The following is a 20,947-nucleotide window of genomic DNA, read 5'->3' as shown; positions in this document are numbered from 1 at the left end:
ATAAAGGGACAGACTACTTAAAGGGAATGTGACCAAACGAAGTGCAGCCAGTGTCATGTGCAGTCCCTTGGGAGAGATGTGTAATCAGACATTTGTATATGTTGGTAGTAGCAGCAGAACTGTGATATTTGGATTTATATTCTAGGATTGAAGCTCCTGTGCTCGGTGCATTAGTGGTCACTGCAGAAGTCACCCAGTGCAAAAAATAAGATGCTATGCAGCATCTCGATGGAGAGAGCACAGCAGTGTGAGGACAGGCCCCCAGTGCACTTGGAGAAGCGACAATGCTGCAATATAAATCCGTATATCACAGTCCTGCTGTTACCAACAACATGCACAAAGGTCTGATAACACATCTCTCCAGGGGCAATGCTGAACACTGGTTACAGAGGGCACAGAAGTGTGACAGAGGTCCCCATGTTCCCCCTTTTCCCCTGAATAGACAGGTGCATATACCCAGCCACAGCTATACACACTTTTGGGATCCTGGGGTCGCAGCAGTCAGATCCCTCAGACTTATTTTCTCCTTAATTTGAGTATTTAATAAAATCACCCATATTTTTGGACACAGCTGAGATGAGGCATGTGTGCAATTGCCCTCGACCACCCTTTATGTCACCTGGGTTCAGCACGTCCTATTTCATGGTGCAGTATACAGAGGTGGCTGCGTAGGTGACATGGAGGCTTCTACCATCCCCTTAATTTTGCTTAATATCAAAACTGCAGAAAATACACATAATACTGCAATACTCCGTTGTCTCCCCCTCCTCTTGGGAGATGAATCAGAGACATTTCCCCCCCACCCCGGGGTTACCAGACCCTGAGGCCCACAAGTCACATGACATAGAGGTGGGGGCAACGCCTCCTGCCCGCAGCTTCTTAACACTATGATACATTGCTGGATTCTAAAATTGCAATTCTGCAACTTTGGATCCTGGGTGCAGTGGGCATGCTCTGTGACCTGTGGGCATGCCCTGTGACCTGTGCAGGGAGGAGGAAGCTGTAACCTGACCTATTGTGAAGCTTGGACCCTGTGTTATCTGTATATAGATGGTGTCCATCCATGTTATCCTGTCTGTCCCAATAATGAGATAACTGTTATAAAGTGATCTCTACAGAACAGGGAGTGCCAGAGTATTGTAAGATCCAGTGTCCGGGGGACACCTGCAAGATTTCAAGACCATTTGGATTTTTTTTTACTTACGTCTATATTTCTCCACCAATTCCCCCCCCCCAAATTATCCACAAAAGCAACAGAAAATTACCTGAACTGATACAGTGCAACAAGTCTTCAGCTGTGTGTCAGTAGACCTGGATTCACTGACAGCAAGCAGTTGAAAATGGTAAATTAAAAAAGAAGATTAAAAAATTGCAGAAATTTTAATTACACCATGATTAACCGACAGGATGGAGAGGATTAAAAACAAAGGCAACCAGTGCCATCCATCCCAGGATGACGAACCACGCGGCCACTGCGATCCATCCCCCGTAAGAGGACGATGACCCCACAGAGCCACGTCGTTGGAGGAGGCAATGCCGATTCTGCAGCAGACAAGGAATCAGGAGGGGATTATACATAAAATATACTGAAGGGTAAAAACCACCTCTTGGAGGTACGAGCCCGACGTGATGTGGGTGCATTTACAGTCTGAAGACACAGTATGGTCATGGAAGAGGTAGGTTACATTTATGAATGGGTCTGTAACTGCAGCTAGTAAAGTCTTGGTAGTTCCCCTTTAAGAGATAAAAGGTAATGTCTAGTTTCTGCTATCTGTTCTTTTTCTCGTCATCTGACTGGTCGGATCCTGTATCGGACACGTATTTCACCACACATCTCCTGGGGAACCAGCCCCGCACCCGGACTCCTTCTGGGGGAAAAAAAAAATTAAAAAAAATCAAGGATGAGAAACCAGAAACTAATATTACATTCACATCTAAAGCTGCACTCAGGTAACTGGTGGTTCACCATCGCCCCCACCGCCATGCACCCCACTGCTCTGGGTATATGGACAGAGGGCAGAAGATTTACAGCCAGAGCTTACAGACATGATGGGAATACCAATGGCACAACACAAAGAAGAGCCCCTCTACATGAGACTCACCTGATGACAGATCCCTATAAGAGTAAATAACAATCCAGCCACTTACCTGGAGGCAGATCACCCTCAAAAATCTTGTCCCCGTACATCCAGTGCCTGCAAAACATGGACCAGACATTTACTTAACCCCCTCTCATCCAGGGCCGTGTGCACTCTGTGTAGTGTAGCAGAGGTACTTACTTTAATCCCCGGGTGGCTAACACTAGATCTCCGTTTTGCAGCTTCATCCGTGGCTCCTCAGTGCAGGGTGTTGTGAAGAAGGTCCGGATGCCTTTGGTCAGGGGACAACAGGCGCCGCTGAAATCCTCCACCGCTCTGTACCTCACCTAGTGGGGGCAGCAGGAATTACACGCATAAGAGGCCTCCTATCATGTCTGGGGGGGGGGGGGGGGGGGGGCTATCTGCTGCTCTTATACAGAGGGTCTAGGACCCTCAGAAGATATAACTGCCCCTTTACCCCATTATTCACCAAACAGTCTTTTGCACCAGAATAAAAAAAACCCCAGTGTCATTTGTTGTGCCCCTTGGTCACCACAGTAAATAGTAGGTGAGAGCGAAGTATAATGTGTCATTAAAAGGGATTCACTCATTTTTAAATGAGTGACAACATATAAACAGATTAGCCCTTCAATAGAAGGGGGTCTGACAGCCTGTGCCCACACTGATCAGCTGTTCTCGGTGGTGGTCAAACAGAGTCACTGCAGGTTAGCTTCCATTCAAATGATTGCAAGACGATCTGCAGTACCCTGGTCTGACCACTGCAAAGGGAATAGTGCTTTCTGCTTCCTGTTCTATCCTCTGTATATCAGCTGCTGATCGGTCAGTGTGCTGGGTGTTAGACTCCATCAATCTGATATTGAGGAACTAATCTATAGTCAAATATTATACACACACATACAGTATATGGGATGATCTGGCCCGTACCACACTACATGTATAGACCGGCATATTAGACCCATCCTTAAGGGTAACATATATACACTCACGCTGCGTACGCGCTTGTCAGCTTTCTGCTTCAGTTGCTCCACCTGAGAAAACAACATGTACAGGATATTAGACCCCAGATACAGGAGAGGGCAATGCACCTCCGATAAGGAGCTCTTTGATGAGCATCATTATGCATGTTTACCAGGTTGGAGCTGGTCTATGCTGTGGATTTTAAGCTCTGTGTAAGAAGATGTTACATTATAAAAATATATCTACATGCAGCCACCCCTAGGGGGAGCTCAGGAGAAGAGACATTTCTTATTGAGTTCAATGAAGATGTATTAGTATATACACAGTGATCTCCCCTAGTAGTGGATGCAGGAAGACCTATGGCCAATGATGAAGTGGATATTATACCCTTTCATCCCAAAAACAAACCCCTCACGATAAACCACAGGAAAGACCACCAGGACATCAGCCTGAAGAACAGGAAATATATTCTATATACATTCTAAACAGTTTTTAGAACTTTTTCCTTTAAGGTTTTCTGTCCTAGTTTACCTAGATATAATTAGAACACTGAAATCTCCCATCACAATCCATCGTGATAGACCAGAGACATTACTCATAGATCCAGGCACCATGACACTGGTAATCATCTGAGAGATTTGTTATCCATGGCCTCCTTCGTTCTAAAATCAACTCTTACAATTATGCTAATGAAAAGCCTGAAGGCCTATGGCAATTCCCCCTGGTTCATTAGCTTCACAGCCTGTTGTGATAGTTATAGTAGGCAAAGGAAGGAATGGTGGGGGGAGTGCTGAGGGAGCAGTGTGAGGGGGAGACCGTGTAAAAGCCTGTGAAGCTGCATCATGGAAAATATAAGTTGACTTTGGAAGGAAGGAGGCCATGGATAACAAATATAAAGAGATCACCACAGTCACGGTGCCTGGATCTAGGAGTAAGTGTCCCTGGTTTATCATGAAGGTTTCCTTTAAGTGGTTGTTATGCCCTATCCACAGAATAGAGTATAACAATCTGACCAGTGCGGGTCCCGTTCACACCAATTGATTCTATGAGATCCCTGCAGTCCCATAGACAATGAACAGAATAGCTCCAGGGGCCTCGCTCTGACCCTGCTGCCTAGCTGCAGGGCGATGCGGGAAGTGGTGACCTGCACCCTGTGCCATACATACATATTACAAGTGCAGTAGGTGACTGTAGCACCACCTGCAGGACTTACCGTCAGTGTGTACCTATGACATCCTTCGCGTAGCCTCCACTCGATCCCGTCCCCTTCAGGTGCACCTGACCCGGTAAACACCTGTCGGAAGTTCCGCCACCTGCTTCCCAGGTCATAGGGAAAGATGAAGGTTTCACCCGTCTGGTAATATTGAATCCGGTCTTTGGCCTGAAAGTAGAGGGGAGGTGGCGTTAAAGGGATCTGTCAGCAGCTGTGACCATGCAGGACTAATATTAGGGTCCGGTGCACACTGACTACTCTCCTGTTCCCTTCTAGAAACTGTCTATGCTGGAGATAGCTGCACTCGTCTTTCTCGGGCATTCCCACTGACATTATATAGACCACTGTGCACCCGTTCTTGCACTTAAAGGGGTCCCAATAGTAAGAAGTCATCCCTTCTCTGGTAGATAGCAAATAACACTGAAACAGTAACTTCATACAGGAAAATTCCTTTAATCTGGTGCAAACGCACCATCAGCCCCAGATAGCAGTAAAGTCTTAGTAGGTCCGCCCCCTGCTGCTCTGGTCTATTAGTGCACACCTATGATAACGCATTGTTTCCTTCCTTTCTAATTAGAGCCCCCCATGCTTCATGCTGCAGGTCATGTAGTACACGCTGTACAGGGGGTCAGTACAAAATAATCTGCAGGCAGCAGTCAGAATGAGCAGATTATATAGTGACTGCTGCACATAGAAGGGGACAATATACACAGACGTCTTCACTATTCTGCATAGCAGAGCGCAGACTACTATTATTTTGTTAGGTTGAAGTCTTCGGAGCCTTATGAAGCAGTGCCTTGGTAACAAGATATTGGGGCGCTCAGCTGATGTGGCGCTTTAGGATCAGCATTATCTCCTTCACCCTGCTAGACAATAGGTCTAGTACTGAAAAAAGTTTGCAAACCTAAGAGCTACTTAGCTAGGTGCAGCGTTAACCAGCCCCATCGTTGTTCTCTGCACCCTAAAGTATCAACGACCCTAAGCAACCCTGTATACGAGCCGATGTTGTGGGGTGGGGGGCAGCGTGTTAATGAGACGGACGTACCTTTTCCTCGATCCATGATTCAATGGAGGTTTTATTCCTCAGGATGACTTTCATCTTAAAACACACAAGAAATAAAGCATCAGAGCGGCGGTGAGCAGCGGCCATACATGTAATTTTCCATTTGCGGTACAATGAGTGTTTTGATGGGGGCGTCAATCACCGGTCCCTGCACAATGCGCACCCGGGGCGAGCGCGGGGCCTCCAGTGCTTTGTGTGAGACGCGCGTGATCTTCCCAGCGTGGGCGCCATCGCTTTTGTATATCATTTAACTGGCAGAGTGAAATCAATTACAGCGTAATAAAAGCATAAAGAAGCTGAGCACAAAACAGCCGCAACACATAATGAGGAGCATGGCGGCAGCGGGATCCCGCCGGCTCTGAGTAATGAGATCTGATGGGACGGGCTTTGTTCTGCCATTGTGTGGACGGTTTAAACAACAGAGCGGGAGAGGAGGAAGACGTGTGTGATACATGCACCACGAGGGCAGCCGATACAAGGCTAATAAAGCTAGCATGTAAAGGGCCTCACACAATGAAACCTGCAGATTCCTAATAGGCAATGGGGGAGGATTGTGGTATAAAATGTAACATAAACTTTCCAAATATTGGTGCTCTGCTGATTTTCTGTCCTCTGGAGCATTTGCACCCCCTGAAAGTAGGTGGCAGGGCTAAGCTGGAGTGGGGGTGGCTTTAGAAAACCCATCAAATTTATTGTGATTCACTGCAAAACAGATATAGATCCAAGGGAACCTGTCACAAGGATTTGATTTACTCCCTCAAACTGTATTATGCAGAAAAAAAGACAATGAATACAAAAATGACCTCAGGGATCACAGGGGAGAAGGTTCATGCAGCGATGTTCCCTCCGGGCTTAAAAGGAAAGCTACCATCAAACTTCTTCATTATATAGAAGGGACATTATTCATAGACCCAGGCACCGGGACTGTGGTCATCTTCTTATATTTGTTATCTGTAGCCTCCTACCAATATCAACCTTTATAAGTATGCTAACAAGCCTGGAGGCGTAACCAGAGCCCTACCATGCTTTAGCTTCATAGGGCTGTCTCACACTGCACAGTGTAACAGCATGTGAAGCTACCGCATGGTGTGACTTCTGGCTAATTAGCAGAAATTTAAAACTTGATTTTAGAAGAAGGAGGCCATGGATAACAAATATAAAATATGAGAAGATTATCACAGCCGCGGTGCCTGGATCTATGAGCAAGTGCCCCTAATTTATTATGATGGATTCTTATGGAAGATTCCCTTCATCAGGACAAGCCTCAGGTGGCAGCTTATAATGATGTACCTCCACCCCCGTGACTCCTTACTGGTCATTTACATGCAGTGCTTTCTCGGTGTTAGGCTGAATCTCTGAGAATATAAAAGGACAACACTGAACCTGTCACTCTCCTGGATGACAGGTTGTGGGCCTAAATTCTCATAACAGGTTTCTTTTAAGAGGTGTATACGACGTATGTGTCTGGGTCTTTCCAGTGTGTAAGTCCCAGTGTCTGGAGGCACAGAATATCTAAACTCTGGGAGTCAGACCCCTATGTATTATATACTGCTCGTTTATCCTGAGGATAGGTGATCAGTATGACAAACACATGCCTAGATAAATATATAATATTTTGCTTATAGGAGCTTATAGTTACCCATAACTCACCTGAATACAGAAGAGCATCCCCACCGCAATAGTTGTACCGAGGGCCAACCCTAAGGCAAACAAGGTAACCGCAAAGGCAGATATACCAAAGGGGACGATAGGAGCGGGATCCCTCCGTGTCAGGCTCATGTCGATCTTTACAGAATTCCATCCAAAGGAGATCTAAAGGGATGAGGAGATGAAAGGTTAAAGACACAGAGAAGATGTGAAGGTGGTGACCAGTAGATGGCGCTGCACTCACCCTGTTATACAGCTGAGTGTACATGGTCATGATGAAGATGTAGGAGGCGTGGATGCAGCCCAGGGGCGCCAGCAGCAGGAACAGCGTGAAGGAGGAGTGATTGCGGTGGCCGCAGCAGTTGTTGATCCATGGGCAGTGGTGATCCATCTTCATCACACACCTGGGACACAACAACATAACCCTTTACCTACAGAGGTCACAGGTTATAGGACTCGCAGGGTCACATGGTTCTCCCTATTCCTCCTCCTCTTACCTGTTACACTTGCGGCAGTGGTGGGAGCGGGGCGCCTTGTATCCCTCACACACCTTACAATACTGAAGAAACCTGCAGTCCTGAGCGTTCTCCTGCAGACACAACATAAAGCAGAATAAAGTGCTGCACATTACAGGGATCTGACCATACAGACGGTATTTTGTATTGTCCCTGGTGAGATGTGTAATCATTCCTCATCCTGTGCCCTCTGCAGCCAGTGTGCGGTATCGTCCCTGGAGAGATGTGTAATCAAACCTTGGTGTAGGTTGTTACTACTAGCAAGACTGTGATATATGGATTTATATTCCAGGACTGTAGTTTCTCCAAGTGCACTGGGGGTGTGTCCTCACACTGCTGTGCTCTGTGTATTAAGCAGTTCCTCTGCCCCTTTCATCTGCTCAGAGTTAAAGGCGTACAGTTACCGAATGAAGAGAGGAGGGGCTGTAGATTAGGTGAACACAGAGAGAACAGGATTAAGTCATACAGTTAAGAGCACAGCAGTGTGAGGACAAACCACATGTGAACTTGGAGAAACTGCAATCCATATTTCACAGTCCTGCTGCTACTAACAGTGTGAGGAAATACATCAAGGGACAATACCCAACACTGGCTGCAGTCTATATGGTTACATCAGCTGAAAATTTTCTGCAAACAACAGTAACGGAGGCATTTTAACCCCTTAAGGACGCAGCCATTTTGTACCTTAAGGCTCAGCCCGATTTTTTTGGACTCCGACCTGCGTCTCTTTATATGGTTATCTAAAGGATTCTGAGATAGTTTTTTCCCCACATGTTGTGCTTCATTTTAATGGTAAATTTTGGCTCATAAGTTTTGCGTTTATTTACAAAAAAGAAAAGAAAAAAAATGATGTTTTTGAAAAATTTGCCATTGTCAAAATCCGAAATCATTGTGTTTTCAGGCAGATAGATTTACCACCTAAATAACTTGCTGAATAACATTTCCCATTTGTCTACTTTACATTTGCATCATTTTTGAAATGTTTGGATAATTTATTTTGATGTCGCGCGGCTTACAAATAGAATAGCGATTTTCCGTATTTTCAGAATTGACTATTTTGTGGATAAATCCCGTTTTGAATGAAATTTTACATATTTAGCATCAACCCCCCCCCCTATATAACAACCCATTTTCAAATCTGCACCCCACAAACTATCAGAAACAGTTTTTAGGAAGATTGTTAACCCCTTGAGATTTTCATAGTAATTACATCAAAATGGAGGTGAAATTTAGAATGGTCATACTGTGTCGGTTATACGTTCATTTAGCCCTAAAATTTACACATTTCCAAAAGATATAAAGAGAAAACCCACCATACAATTTGTTATGAAATTTCTCCCGAGTACAGAGACCCCCCACTTATGGTTGTAACTTGTTTTATGGGCGCACAGCAAGGTTCAGAAGAGAAGGAGCGTCCTACAACTGCCAGGATTTCAGTTTCCTCATTGGCCCCTTTTGCAGGCTATAAAATTTTTGCTTTTTCGTTATTTGTGACGGCATTTTTTTGCGGGATGAGATGTTTTCCAGTGTTACCATTTTGGGGTTGGTGTCCCCTATTGTTGAAAATTTTGAACTTTTTTTTTGAGGGCAGGAGTAGCATCAATTCTGTACTGTATTTTTTCCTTCCCCCCGCCCCCGTGTTCACCGTATAGCCTAATAATCATGTTCTCTTTATTCTATGGGTCGATACGATTATGGGGATACCAGACATGAATATTTTTTCTTACGTTTTAATAAATTTGCCAATTAAAAACCTAATGTGGGAAAAATCTATCATTTTTACATTGTCTTCCAAGTGGCATAACATTTTTACTTTTTTGGCTACGATCGGACCCCAGTGATGCCATAGCAACCATCAGCATCTCAGCTATAACACACACAGTCAATTCTGCTATACCTCCTTCCTCTGCAAAAAAAGATCTTATCTGTAGCTTGTAGAGTAAGTCTCTGCACACTGCTAGAACAGGATTTGCCTGTGTCTTGTAATGCAGGGGGGAGGGGCAGGAGGTAGAGAGCCCTGCTGTCTGCAGACAGGAGAAGCTATATACAAAAAGTATCTGCCCAACCATAGTCCATAGATTTACGGTCATATCCAGGGGCAACACAGAGGACAGAGATAGGTTGGAATCATATCTGTGAAATGCCTTTTTTAGTTAATAACAGTAAATTAGAGAATGTGTTATGTTGTTATCCTGGGTATATATAAGAATCTTGCCTTTGTGGGTAAAACCCTTTAAGGATTAAATAGCAGATTTATTGTTAAAGGTTATACAACTATATAGCTATCTGCTATTCAAATGTGATCACAGTCTTATCGGTGAGAGTCTGACTGCGGGGACGCCCACCAATCATGAGGACGGGACCCCAGCAATGCAGATAATAGGGGTCTTGTTCTCAGTAATCAGTGGAGGAGAAGTACTGGCGCTACAGCATCCCTCTACAACACAGAATCACCAAAACCACCATAAAACTGAAGGGAGCATGACCGACCTGCAGCTCCAACCATCAATGAATGGGACCAGAGTTCTCTGGATTGCTGGGAGTCCCGTTATTGTCCCAGTAGTCAAACCCTCACTGACAGACTATGGTACAAACCCCTTAAAGAGGACATGTCACCAAGAAATTCGGCACTAGCAGCTACTTACTAAAGTAAGCAGTTCCTAGTGCTAAAACAAATGGAGGAGTGTTAGAATGATAGCGTTATTGGAAACCTCTGATACACTGAGGGGGAGTACAATGTAAAGCTCGCAAAGCGGTCCGGCGTATTCATGAGGGGGCGGTCCTAGGCGTTGCCTCTTCCCCTGGACCTCCCAGCTCGCTCCATAGGCTCATCATAACAAGATGCTACAAAGTTTACAGCACTTTGTACATTTTTAAAAGCTGTGCAGGAAAGTTCCAAATAATAAGAATTCCAATTTGAAAAGACTTTTCCTTTACTATTTTGTTGCACAAATAATTTATGGTTTTACATAAAGCTTCTTTCACAGGAAAATATGCTACACCCGGGGTGGGATCTGGGCATAGCATGTGTGTAGTACTACAAACGGACCTCTGGATTTTAGTAATTTGCTGTACTTTAGTCCCAGGCTCCAATAAACAACTATAACAGTTATCAAAGATGTCTGTAATTAAGATTTATTGTCAATCCTGGTTCTTATGACAACCATTTTTAAAATCCAATTGTCATAGAGACCAAAAAAGTTTTTGACTGGTGTTACAATAATAAAGTATACAGTTCTGACTTACATACACACTCAACTTAAGTACAAACCTGCAGAACCTATCTTGTATGTAACTCGGGGACTGCCTGTATTAGAATCATGCAGATTAATAAAAGAATAAAAAAGTAAGAGCACTGATAGTGTTACACCGTTAGGCATCAAGGAGTCTTTGGTTTGGGTACACAGCAGGAAATTTAGAAATCGAAGAAGTCCCACAAGGGTATTTTCATATACGGCAGAGTAGCAGGTAATCAACATGTACAGAGATTTCAGATTCACAAAGAACTTAACATGGTTCCAAAACGCATCCCTGTACATGTCAATAACCTACTACACTGCTGTTTTTGAAATTACGGACAGCGATGCCCTTGTGGGACGACTTCCACATGTATATACCGACTATTAGAGTCAGGGCTCAAGCAGATGATAGAGACAAACAGACACATCAAGATATGTTACTCACCGGTCTCCATCCCAGAGGAACAAACCCAGGGCCGATGAACATTGCATTGAAGTAATTGTACAGAATCATAACAGTCCAGTTAATAAGAGTCAGAAAATTAAGACTACCCCCTGGGGAATCAAGGGGCCAATACCAGAGGATAGAGTCCAGGACTGCCACAATGGAGCAGATAATGATGACCCCGAGGGCAATGAGGGGCCCCCAGTGACACAGTCTCCTCAGCTCCCGCAAGTTCTCAAAGCTGATAAACCAGTCCAGCTTAGCCATGATTTCCTGAGATAAAGGCAACTAGTCCGAGAAATACTGCTCCCGTCCTGTCCTCCTTAGATGATCACACTGCGGTCCCATACTTGGAGGAGACCGACCACCTGCAGGGGAAAGAAGAAGAAATCATCACTAGCTGTATATTATAGTATATGACAGAACATCATATAGTAAACTTACTCCAGAGCTGCACTTACTATTCTGCTGATAGAGTCACAATGCACATTACCTTGACTCCAACAGCAGAATAGTGAGTGAAGTTCTGGGGTATAATACAGGATGTAACTTAGGATCAGTACAGGATAAGTAATGTCATGTATGTACACAGTGACTGCACCAGCAGCAGAATAGTGAGTGCAGCTATGGAGTATAATACAGGATGTAACTTAGGATCAGTAAAGGATAAGTAATGTCATGTATGTACACAGTGACTGCACCAGCAGAATAGTGAGTGTAGCTATGGAGTATAATACAGGATGTAACTTAGGATCAGTACAGGATAAGTAATGTCATGTATGTACACAGTGACTGCACCAGCAGCAGAATAGTGAGTGCAGCTCTGGAGTATAATACAGGATGTAACACAGGATCAGTACAGGATAAGTAATGTCATGTATGTACACAGTGACTGCACCAGCAGCAGAATAGTGAGTGCAGCTCTGGAGTATAATACAGGATGTAACTCAGGATCAGTACAGGATAAGTAATGTCATGTATGTATACAGTGACTGCACCAGAATAGTGAGTGCAGCTCTGGAGTATAATACAGGATGTAACACAGGATCAGTACAGGATAAGTAATGTCATGTATGTACACAGTGACTGCACCAGCAGAATAGTGAGTGCAGCTCTGGAGTATAATACAGGATGTAACTCAGGATTAGTACAGGATAAGTAATGTCATGTATGTACACAGTGACTGCTCCAGCAGCAGAATAGTGAGTGCAGCTCTGGAGTATAATACAGGATGTTACATCTCACACTTCTTGTCAGGCTCTCCCCATGCCAATCATACATACAGTCATATACTCCTATATTGTATACCCCTGTGATGTCAGTAGAAAATTGGTTGGGTGTGGAGTTTCCAAGAAATGTTTACAGTGATAGTCATACACAGGATACATAAATGTGGGTGTGAGCACCCTGTTCGTTTTTACTGCAGACCTACATTCTCTCTTAAGTAAAAACAAAACCTCTGTCTCCTTGAGTGACTTTCTACAAACTTATTCCCCATGCTACTACTATACAAGACAGACCACTGCAGCAACACTCAGGTGTAGACAAGACCTCTGCTTGCCTTAACGTACAGAATTGTCTGTGATTACATTGAATCAAAGCTAATACAAAAAGAAACATCAAATATAGAGGGAGAGGAGCCTGCAATCATATAACTATTAATAAGTCATCTTCCAGATTTTAACACAGTAAAGTTAACCCACAAGTGATCGGTACTGACAGGTAAGTACACAGGAGCAGAGGCAGATGACAAGCCGCAATTAGAAGCAGAAGACAAATGGCCCAACCTCTAGGAGCAGGGCAAAGGAATAAGGGCCAAATATAAGGAACTAATAGACAACACCACAGGAGCCACAGTGACCCATCACAAACAACTACACCCCACAATTACATAAAAGAGTATCATCTCATTACTCAGCTTTCCCAGGACACTGTACGGCAGACCTTTATGTAGAAAGAGGCACTTCAGGGGACATTCTCCCAATTTCTGGGTTTCCCACTGATGTGATCAACTATCCTGCACAACCCTTTTTACCCAGCAGCACCAATCTCTGCCCTTCCTCACATCCCTGCTTATTACTATAGCAATACATTGTAACAAATCCAGCCGCTGTGTGTTATGAATCATTGATATGAAGATATTGATAGAATATATTAATATAATGAATGATTGTTTAGATTTGCTACAATGTATCATTATAGTCATAAACAGGGATGTGAGGAAGGGCAGAGATTGGTGCTGCTGGGTAAAAAGGGTTGTGCAGGATAGTTGATCACATCAGTGGGAAACCCAGAAATTGGGAGAATGTCCCCTGAAGTGCCTCTTTCTACATAAAACTGCCAGGTCTGCCGTACAGTGTCCTGGGAAAGCTGAGTAATGAGAACTCCATAAGATTCCACTGTCCCAGACAAGTAGATGCTCCATATAAAAACAGATCTCCCACTCAGTGTCCTGGAAAAGCTGGGTAAGGAGAGCTCCTTAGGAATTTCCTGTACCGAACAGGTACAAGGCTGCTGATAATAGAAGATCTCTTACTGTGTCTTGGGAAAGTTTGGGTAATGACAGTTCCCTTAGGAAACCTTCTCCCAGACAAAGGCAGAGCTGCTGAGTATGTCCTCAATACAACATCAACAGATCCTCCACTCAGTATCCTGGAAAAGCTGGGTGTATGCTGCATGCTGTCACCCAGCTCTCCCAGGCGGCGTTCAGGATTCTGGAAAAGCTAGGTGATGAGAGTATGGCACATGTACTGCAGCACTGGCCTTCCAGGGCCACTGTGCAGCAGCCGGGGAAAGTTGGGTGATTTCACACAATGCAATCAGTGACATTCACAGGGAGAGACGAGTATGTGACCTGCACAATGGAAGCGGAGGAGACAGTACAAGACCCCCAACATACATTGAGCCCCCCGAATACCTCACTATGAGGAACCCCACCAATACCTCACTGCACCCCACGGGTGACAACTCCCATCCTCCGCTCCCCGGCTCCTCGTACGGCAATGTACCACACTTCCGGGTTGTGTCGCTTCTAAACTTGGTCCGCCCGGAACAAAGACCCAGCAACTATTGGTTCCGACGGAAGCCTGGCTCCACCCTCTAGCAGTGACCTCACACACAGCGGTCATCGGCTGCAGGGGTTACACCTGATCTGTGGGGCTGCAGACTCTAAAGACCCCGCGGTCACTTATAGTGTAATGTAACCTGGATAACAATTATGTCATACTATTCTCCTCAATAATGCATATTCCACACAAAACAACTGACCAAACAGTACTGCCCATATGATATTTACTCATCACACCATCTCAGACCACACTGTGCCCTCATATATGACATACACTCACCGGCCACTTTATTAGGTACACCATGCTAGTAACGGGTTGGACCCCCTTTTGCCTTCAGAACTGCCTCAATTCTTCGTGGCATAGATACAACAAGGTGCTGGAAGCTCCTCAGAGATGTTGGTCCATGTTGACATGATGGCATCACACAGTTGCCGCAGATTTGTCGGCTGCACATCCATGATGCGAATCTCCCGTTCCACCACATCCCAAAGATGCTCTATTGGATTGAGATCTGGTGACGGTGGAGGCCATTTGAGTCCAGTGACCTCATTGTCATGTTCAAGAAACCAGTCTGAGATGATTCCAGCTTTATGACATGGCGCATTATCCTGCTGAAAGTAGCCATCAGATGTTACAGGGTACATTGTGCTCATAAAGGGATGGACATGGGCAGCAACAATACTCAGGTAGGCTGTGGCATTGCAACGATGCTCAATTGGTACCAAGGGGCCCAAAGAGTGCCAAGAAAATATTCCCCACACCATGACACCACCACCACCAGCCTGAACCGTTGATACAAGGCAGGATGGATCCATGCTTTCATGTTGTTGACGCCAAATTCTGACCCTACCATCCGAATGTCGCAGCAGAAATCGAGACTCATCAGACCAGGCAACGTTTTTCCAATCTTCTACTGTCCAATTTCGATGAGCTTGTGCAAATTGTAGCCTCAGTTTCCTGTTCTTAGCTGAAAGGAGTGGCACCCGGTGTGGTCTTCTGCTGCTGTAGCCCATCTGCCTCAAAGTTCGACATACTGTGCGTTCAGAGATGCTCTTCTGCCTACCTTGGTTGTAACGGGTGGCGATTTGAGTCACTGTTGCCTTTCTATCAGCTCGAACCAGTCTGCCCATTCTCCTCTGACCTCTGGCATCAACAAGGCATTTCCGCCCACAGAACTGCCGCTCACTGGATGTTTTTTCTTTTTCGGACCATTCTCTGTAAACCCTAGAGATGGTTGTGCGTGAAAATCCCAGCAGATCAGCAGTTTCTGAAATACTCAGACCAGCCCTTCTGGCACCAACAACCATGCCACGTTCAAAGGCACTCAAATCACCTTTCTTCCCCATACTGATGCTCGGTTTGAGCTGCAGGAGATTGTCTTGACCATGTCTACATGCCTAAATGCACTGAGTTGCCGCCATGTGATTGGCTGATTAGAAATTTAGTGTTAACGAGCAGTTGGACAGGTGTACCTAATAAAGTGGCCGGTGAGTGTAGATCCCTCACACCACAACTGTCCACACTGTACCCCCACATATATCATATATACTCCTCACACCACAACTGTCCACACTGTATCCCCACATATATCATATATACCCCTCACACCACAACTGTCCACACTGTGCCCCCACATATATCATATATACCCCTCACACCACAACTGTCCACACTGTGCCCCCACATATATCATATATACCCCTCACACCACAACTGACCACACTGTGCCCCCACATATATCATATATACCTATCACACCTCAACTGACTACACTGTGCCCCCACATATATCATATATACCCCTCACATCACAACTGACCACACTGTGCCCCCACATATATCATATATACCTCTCACACCACAACTGTCCAAACTGTGCCCCCACATATATCATATATACCCCTCACACCACAACTGACCACACTGTACCCCCACATATATCATATATACCCCTCACACCACAGCTGTACACACTGTACCCCCACATATATCATATATACCCCTCACACCACAACTGACCACACTGTGCCCCCACATATATCATACATACCCCTCACACCACAACTGACCACACTGTACCCCCACATATATCATATATACCCCTCACACCACAACTGTCCACACTGTGCCCCCACATATATCATATATACCCCTCACACCACAACCGACCACACTGTGCCCCCACATATATAATATATACCCCTCACACCACAACTGACCACACTGTACCCCCACATATATCATATATACCCCTCACACCACAACTGTCCACACTGTGCCCCCACATATATCATATATACCCCTCACACCACAACCGACCACACTGTGCCCCCACATATATCATATATACCCCTCACACCACAACTGACCACACTGTGCCCCCACATATATCATATATACCTCTCACACCACAACTGTCCACACTGTGCCCCCACATATATCATTTATACCCCTCACACCACAACTGACCACACTGTCCCCACATATATCATATATACTCCTCACACCACAACTGTCCACACTGTACCCCTACATATATCATATATACCCCTCACACCACAACTGTCCACACTGTACCCTCACATATATCATATGTACCCCTCACACCACAACTGACCACACTGTGCCCCCACATATATCATATATACTCCTCACACCACAACTGACCACACTGTGCCTCCACATATATCATATATACCCCTCACACCACAACTCACCACACTGTGCCCCCACATATATCATATAAACCCCTCACACCACAACTGTCCACAATGTGCCCCCACATATATCATATATACCCCTCACACCACCACTGTCCACACTGTGCCCCCACATATATCATATATACCCCTCACACCACAACTGACCACACTGTGCCCCCACATATATCATATAAACCCCTCACACCACAACTGTCCACAATGTGCCCCCACATATATCATATATACCCCTCACACCACCACTGTCCACACTGTGCCCCCACATATATCATATATACCCCTGACACCACAACTGACCACACTGTGCCCCCACATATATCATATAAACCCCTCACACTACAACTGACCACACTCTGCCCCACATATATCATATATACCCCTCACACCACCACTGTCCACACTGTGCCCCCACATATATTATTTATACCCCTCACACCACAACTGTCCACACTGTGCTCTCACATATATCAAATACACCCCTCACACAACATATATACCCCACACTGTGCCCCCACATATATCATATATACCCCTGACACCACAACTGTCCACACTGTGCCCCCACATATATCATATATACCCCTCACACCACAACTGACCACACTGTGCCCCTACATAAATATCATATATATCCCTCACACCACAACTGTCCACACTGTGCCCCCACATATATCATATATACTCCTCACACCACAACTGACCACACTGTACCCCCACATATATCATATATACCCCTCACACCACAACTGACTACACTGTGCCCCTACATAAATATCATATATACCCCTCACACCACAACTGACCACACTGTGCCCCTTCATATACATCATATATACCCCTCACAGCCCTGACCCGCCCATAATTATTTTAATATAAATAGTGAGCACCATAATAAATAACAGTGTGTCATCCATAGATCCCTCATAACCGGTTTATCCCAGTCATCTGATGTTACAGGTGCTGGCCGGTTCCGGTTTGGGTCACACAATGTGTTTTGTATACAAATGTTTATTTTTCTCTGTTAGTCAATAACATTGATGTTCTTATTTATAAATCGCATGCGTTCCAAAGGGCAACACAAACTCATGTCCCGAGGTTAGAACCCCCGCAGACCTTTGACCTCCTTTTACGTATGATAATTGCAGGGAATAAGCTGCTTTCTGTAAGACTATGACCAGTTACTTCAGGACAGTGACTCTGAGGAGGTGCCCACTCATTGCCCTAGACCACCACACCCTACAAGACTAGTTGTTGAAAAGTTCACTGATTTATAGATTTTATAGATGACATAGTTGTAGTTCCCTATTTTTGAACCCTCTTCAGAGGCTAGAAGAGAGGAAGAAGGGGGTCCTTCCCATGTGACCTTACTATTCTAATGCTGTCCATCACATCCCAACTGTTCTTTCATGGGGTGGACACAACCATAATTCCAAGGAGACCCTGTGACCCCCATAGTGTTACCCCCATCCTCATACACCCTATACAGATGTCCAGTACGTTTGTGCAGAGCTAATCCTCACACAAGGACATGTCTTCTTGCAGGATTAATTAAATGATGGAAACCAGTCCCATTTCTTAACTGATTGGACTGAAACCTACTGAAGTGACGCCACGTAGAATATAGGACCAATGATCCAGGGATTTATTCCAAACAAAAAAAAATCATTGGGGGACATTTACTATGGCGTTTCCGCCAGTTTTGTGGCGCTCTCACCACATGTTCTGCTCTCAGACCTATTTATTAGCTGTCGGGGACAGAAAAAATGACTTTTTCCGTCTGCTCCGACTCTTCTCCGAAAAGGGGCGTGGCTTTGGCGGAGTGGAAACTCAGACACAATTAATATGTGTCGCAGCCCTTTTTGGGCGCTGTAAACTGGCGGAAAGTAGACCAAAAGAAAACTGGTCTAGCAGGGACACAAAACACTGCTGTTGCCTGTTCTCTGAGTGTTGGACACATTTCTGGTGCTCGGGACAGATTTTGGTCCCAGGGACAGAAAATGGTCTCGGCGTCAGAAATGTCTCTGCACAGCTCTACAATATTAAATGTGTGTCTTCTTTCCGAGAGCAGGTCGGTAACAAAACCAATGCAGACACCGACACTTTATGTAAATGTCCCCCATTATGTCTTTATTTGCACTGCGTGTTTCAAAACAGAACCTAAGCTGTAATAAGATACCTCCAAAATTCGGGTCAGGTATCTTGCTTATGCTACATGTACACTGTGTTGTATCAGGGATGTGCACTGGACATCATTATGGGTCTTTCTGATAATTTTGTTGGCAATGGACATCATTATGGGGACATTCTGCACAGACTGGACATTGTGACTGGTCTATAGAATGCACTGGACATCATCATGGGAGCACTCTGATCATTATGGGGGCACCCTGATCCTTATTTGGGGCACTCTGATCATTATGGGGGCACCCTGATCCTTATTTGGGGCACTCTGATCATTATGGGGGCACCCTAATCCTTATTGGGGGGGGTGGGGGGTGGCTCAGATCATTATGTAGGCACTCCCATTATGGGGGCACTGTGATCATATTGGGCACTCCTCATTATTGGGCACACTGATAATGATGGGGGGGGGGGCACTTTGATCATTATGGAGTCCCTCCTGTCCTTATAGGGGCCCTCTGATAATTAAGGTGGCACTCTGATCCTTATGGGGGCCCTCCCAGTCTTTATGGGGGCACTTGGACCATTATGTGGGCAGTCCTTGTCATTATTGGGGCACTCTGATCATATTGGGGGCACTCCTTGTCATTATTGGGGCACACTGATAATTATGGGGGGCACTAAGTTTGATCATTATGGAGGCCCTCCCCGTCATTATAGGGGCGCTCTGATCATTATGGGGGAACTCCCTGTCATTATGGGGGAACTCTGATCGTTATTGGGGGCACTGTGATCATTATGATCATTATACTTGAATGATACTCTTCTAGCAGTGACACTCTGAGATGTTACCTTGCTGTATTATTATCAGCTGCTGTCTGTGATTATGGGCCTTCCTGACCGGTTATTATATGAAGTAACTGCAGCAGCCTATCAGAACAGAGCTCTCATTTCCATAAAGCCATCAGATGACAGCTGGGATCTGATTGGTTGTTTAGGGCGGTGACTCTGCCACCTCTGGCGATAATTTATTCATCAAGGCGCATGCGTCATCAGATCGCGAAGGGGGCGGGGCAGATGTTTGTTGCTAAGGAAGTGCAGGTTGCTAAGGCCGCCGGGGAGCGCTGAGTGAGCGGACCGGCGGAAGTGGTTGGAGAGGAGACTTCCGGTTGTCAGTGCTCTTTGCTATCTGGATAAACATGTCTGCCGAGTTCCAGGGATATGAGCAGGACTATGGAGTCCTCACTGCCGAGATCACAAGCAGGATCGGGAAGATCCCCAAACTGTCCGGAGGTGAGAGCCGGGGGAGACTGAGAGGGGGAGAGACTGAGGGGATGATAGAGGGAGGGGAGAGACAGAGGGGACGATAGAGGAGGGGGAGAGACAGAGGGGACGATAGAGGAGGGGGAGACTGAGGGGACGATAGAGGAGGGGGGAGACTGAGGGGATGATAGAGGAGGGGGAGACTGAGGGGACGATAGAGGAGGGGAGAGACTGAGGGGACGATAGAGGGAGGGGGGAGACTGAGGGGACGATAGAGGGAGGGGGGAGACTGAGGGGACGATAGAGGGAGGGGGGAGACTGAGGGGACGATAGAGGAGGAGGGGGGGGCAGACTGTGGGGACGATAGAGGAGGAGGGGGGGCAGACTGTGGGGACGATAGAGGAGGAGGGGGGGCAGACTGTGGGGACGATAGAGGAGGAGGGGGGGCAGACTGTGGGGACGATAGAGGAGGAGGGGGGGCAGACTGTGGGGACGATAGAGGAGGAGGGGGGGCAGACTGTGGGGACGATAGAGGAGGAGGGGGGGCAGACTGTGGGGACGATAGAGGAGGAGGAGGGGGGGCAGACTGTGGGGACGA

General features: G+C 45.8%; 2 protein-coding genes across 6 annotated transcripts in view; one reads left to right on the top strand and one right to left on the bottom strand.

The window, feature by feature from the left end:
- Nucleotides 1-1,361: 1,361 nt before the first annotated feature.
- Nucleotides 1,362-14,301, bottom strand: ZDHHC6 (zDHHC palmitoyltransferase 6). Of its 2 annotated transcripts, none has more exons than XM_072131162.1 (11): nt 14,122-14,301; nt 11,179-11,546; nt 7,477-7,568; nt 7,224-7,383; nt 6,983-7,144; nt 5,315-5,368; nt 4,270-4,437; nt 3,086-3,127; nt 2,280-2,425; nt 2,149-2,195; nt 1,362-1,865 (listed from the first exon to the last, which is right to left on the bottom strand). In XM_072131162.1, the coding sequence occupies exons 2-11, from the start codon at nt 11,443-11,445 to the stop codon at nt 1,768-1,770; spliced, it is 1,236 nt and encodes a 411-aa protein (XP_071987263.1). In that variant the 5' UTR covers nt 11,446-11,546; nt 14,122-14,301; the 3' UTR covers nt 1,362-1,767. The 2 variants fall into 2 exon arrangements, with proteins under 2 accessions (XP_071987263.1, XP_071987262.1); XM_072131161.1 differs by having other exon boundaries at nt 1,362-1,868; nt 14,122-14,297.
- A 5,843-nt stretch (nt 14,302-20,144) lies between these two features.
- VTI1A (vesicle transport through interaction with t-SNAREs 1A) overlaps nt 20,145-20,947 on the top strand; it is a 226,960-nt gene continuing 226,157 nt past the window's right edge. For 2 of the 4 annotated variants that reach the window (XM_072129289.1, XM_072129291.1), the window contains exon 1: nt 20,147-20,379. In XM_072129289.1, the coding sequence (XP_071985390.1) occupies nt 20,286-20,379 (94 nt within the window). In that variant the 5' untranslated portion in view covers nt 20,147-20,285. Of the gene's footprint in view, nt 20,380-20,947 lie in introns of all 4 variants that reach the window. The other 2 variants (XM_072129290.1, XM_072129288.1) reach the window with 2 other exon arrangements.

Source organism: Engystomops pustulosus, chromosome 11 (assembly GCF_040894005.1).
Source record: "Engystomops pustulosus chromosome 11, aEngPut4.maternal, whole genome shotgun sequence".
Classification (NCBI taxonomy): domain Eukaryota; kingdom Metazoa; phylum Chordata; class Amphibia; order Anura; family Leptodactylidae; genus Engystomops; species Engystomops pustulosus.
Note: the sequence above shows the minus strand (reverse complement) of the source record. Positions and strands in the feature narration are given on the sequence as shown.

Coding starts and splice junctions, on each gene's coding strand:
- ZDHHC6 (XM_072131161.1), bottom strand. CDS start 11,445: ATGGCTAAGCTGGACTGGTTTATCAGCTTTGAGAACTTGCGGGAGCTG. Junction 7,145..7,223: donor ACACTCAGCTGTATAACAGG/GTGAGTGCAGCG, acceptor TCATCCCTTTAG/ATCTCCTTTGGATGGAATTC. Junction 5,369..6,982: donor GGATGCTCTTCTGTATTCAG/GTGAGTTATGGG, acceptor GTGTGTTTTAAG/ATGAAAGTCATCCTGAGGAA.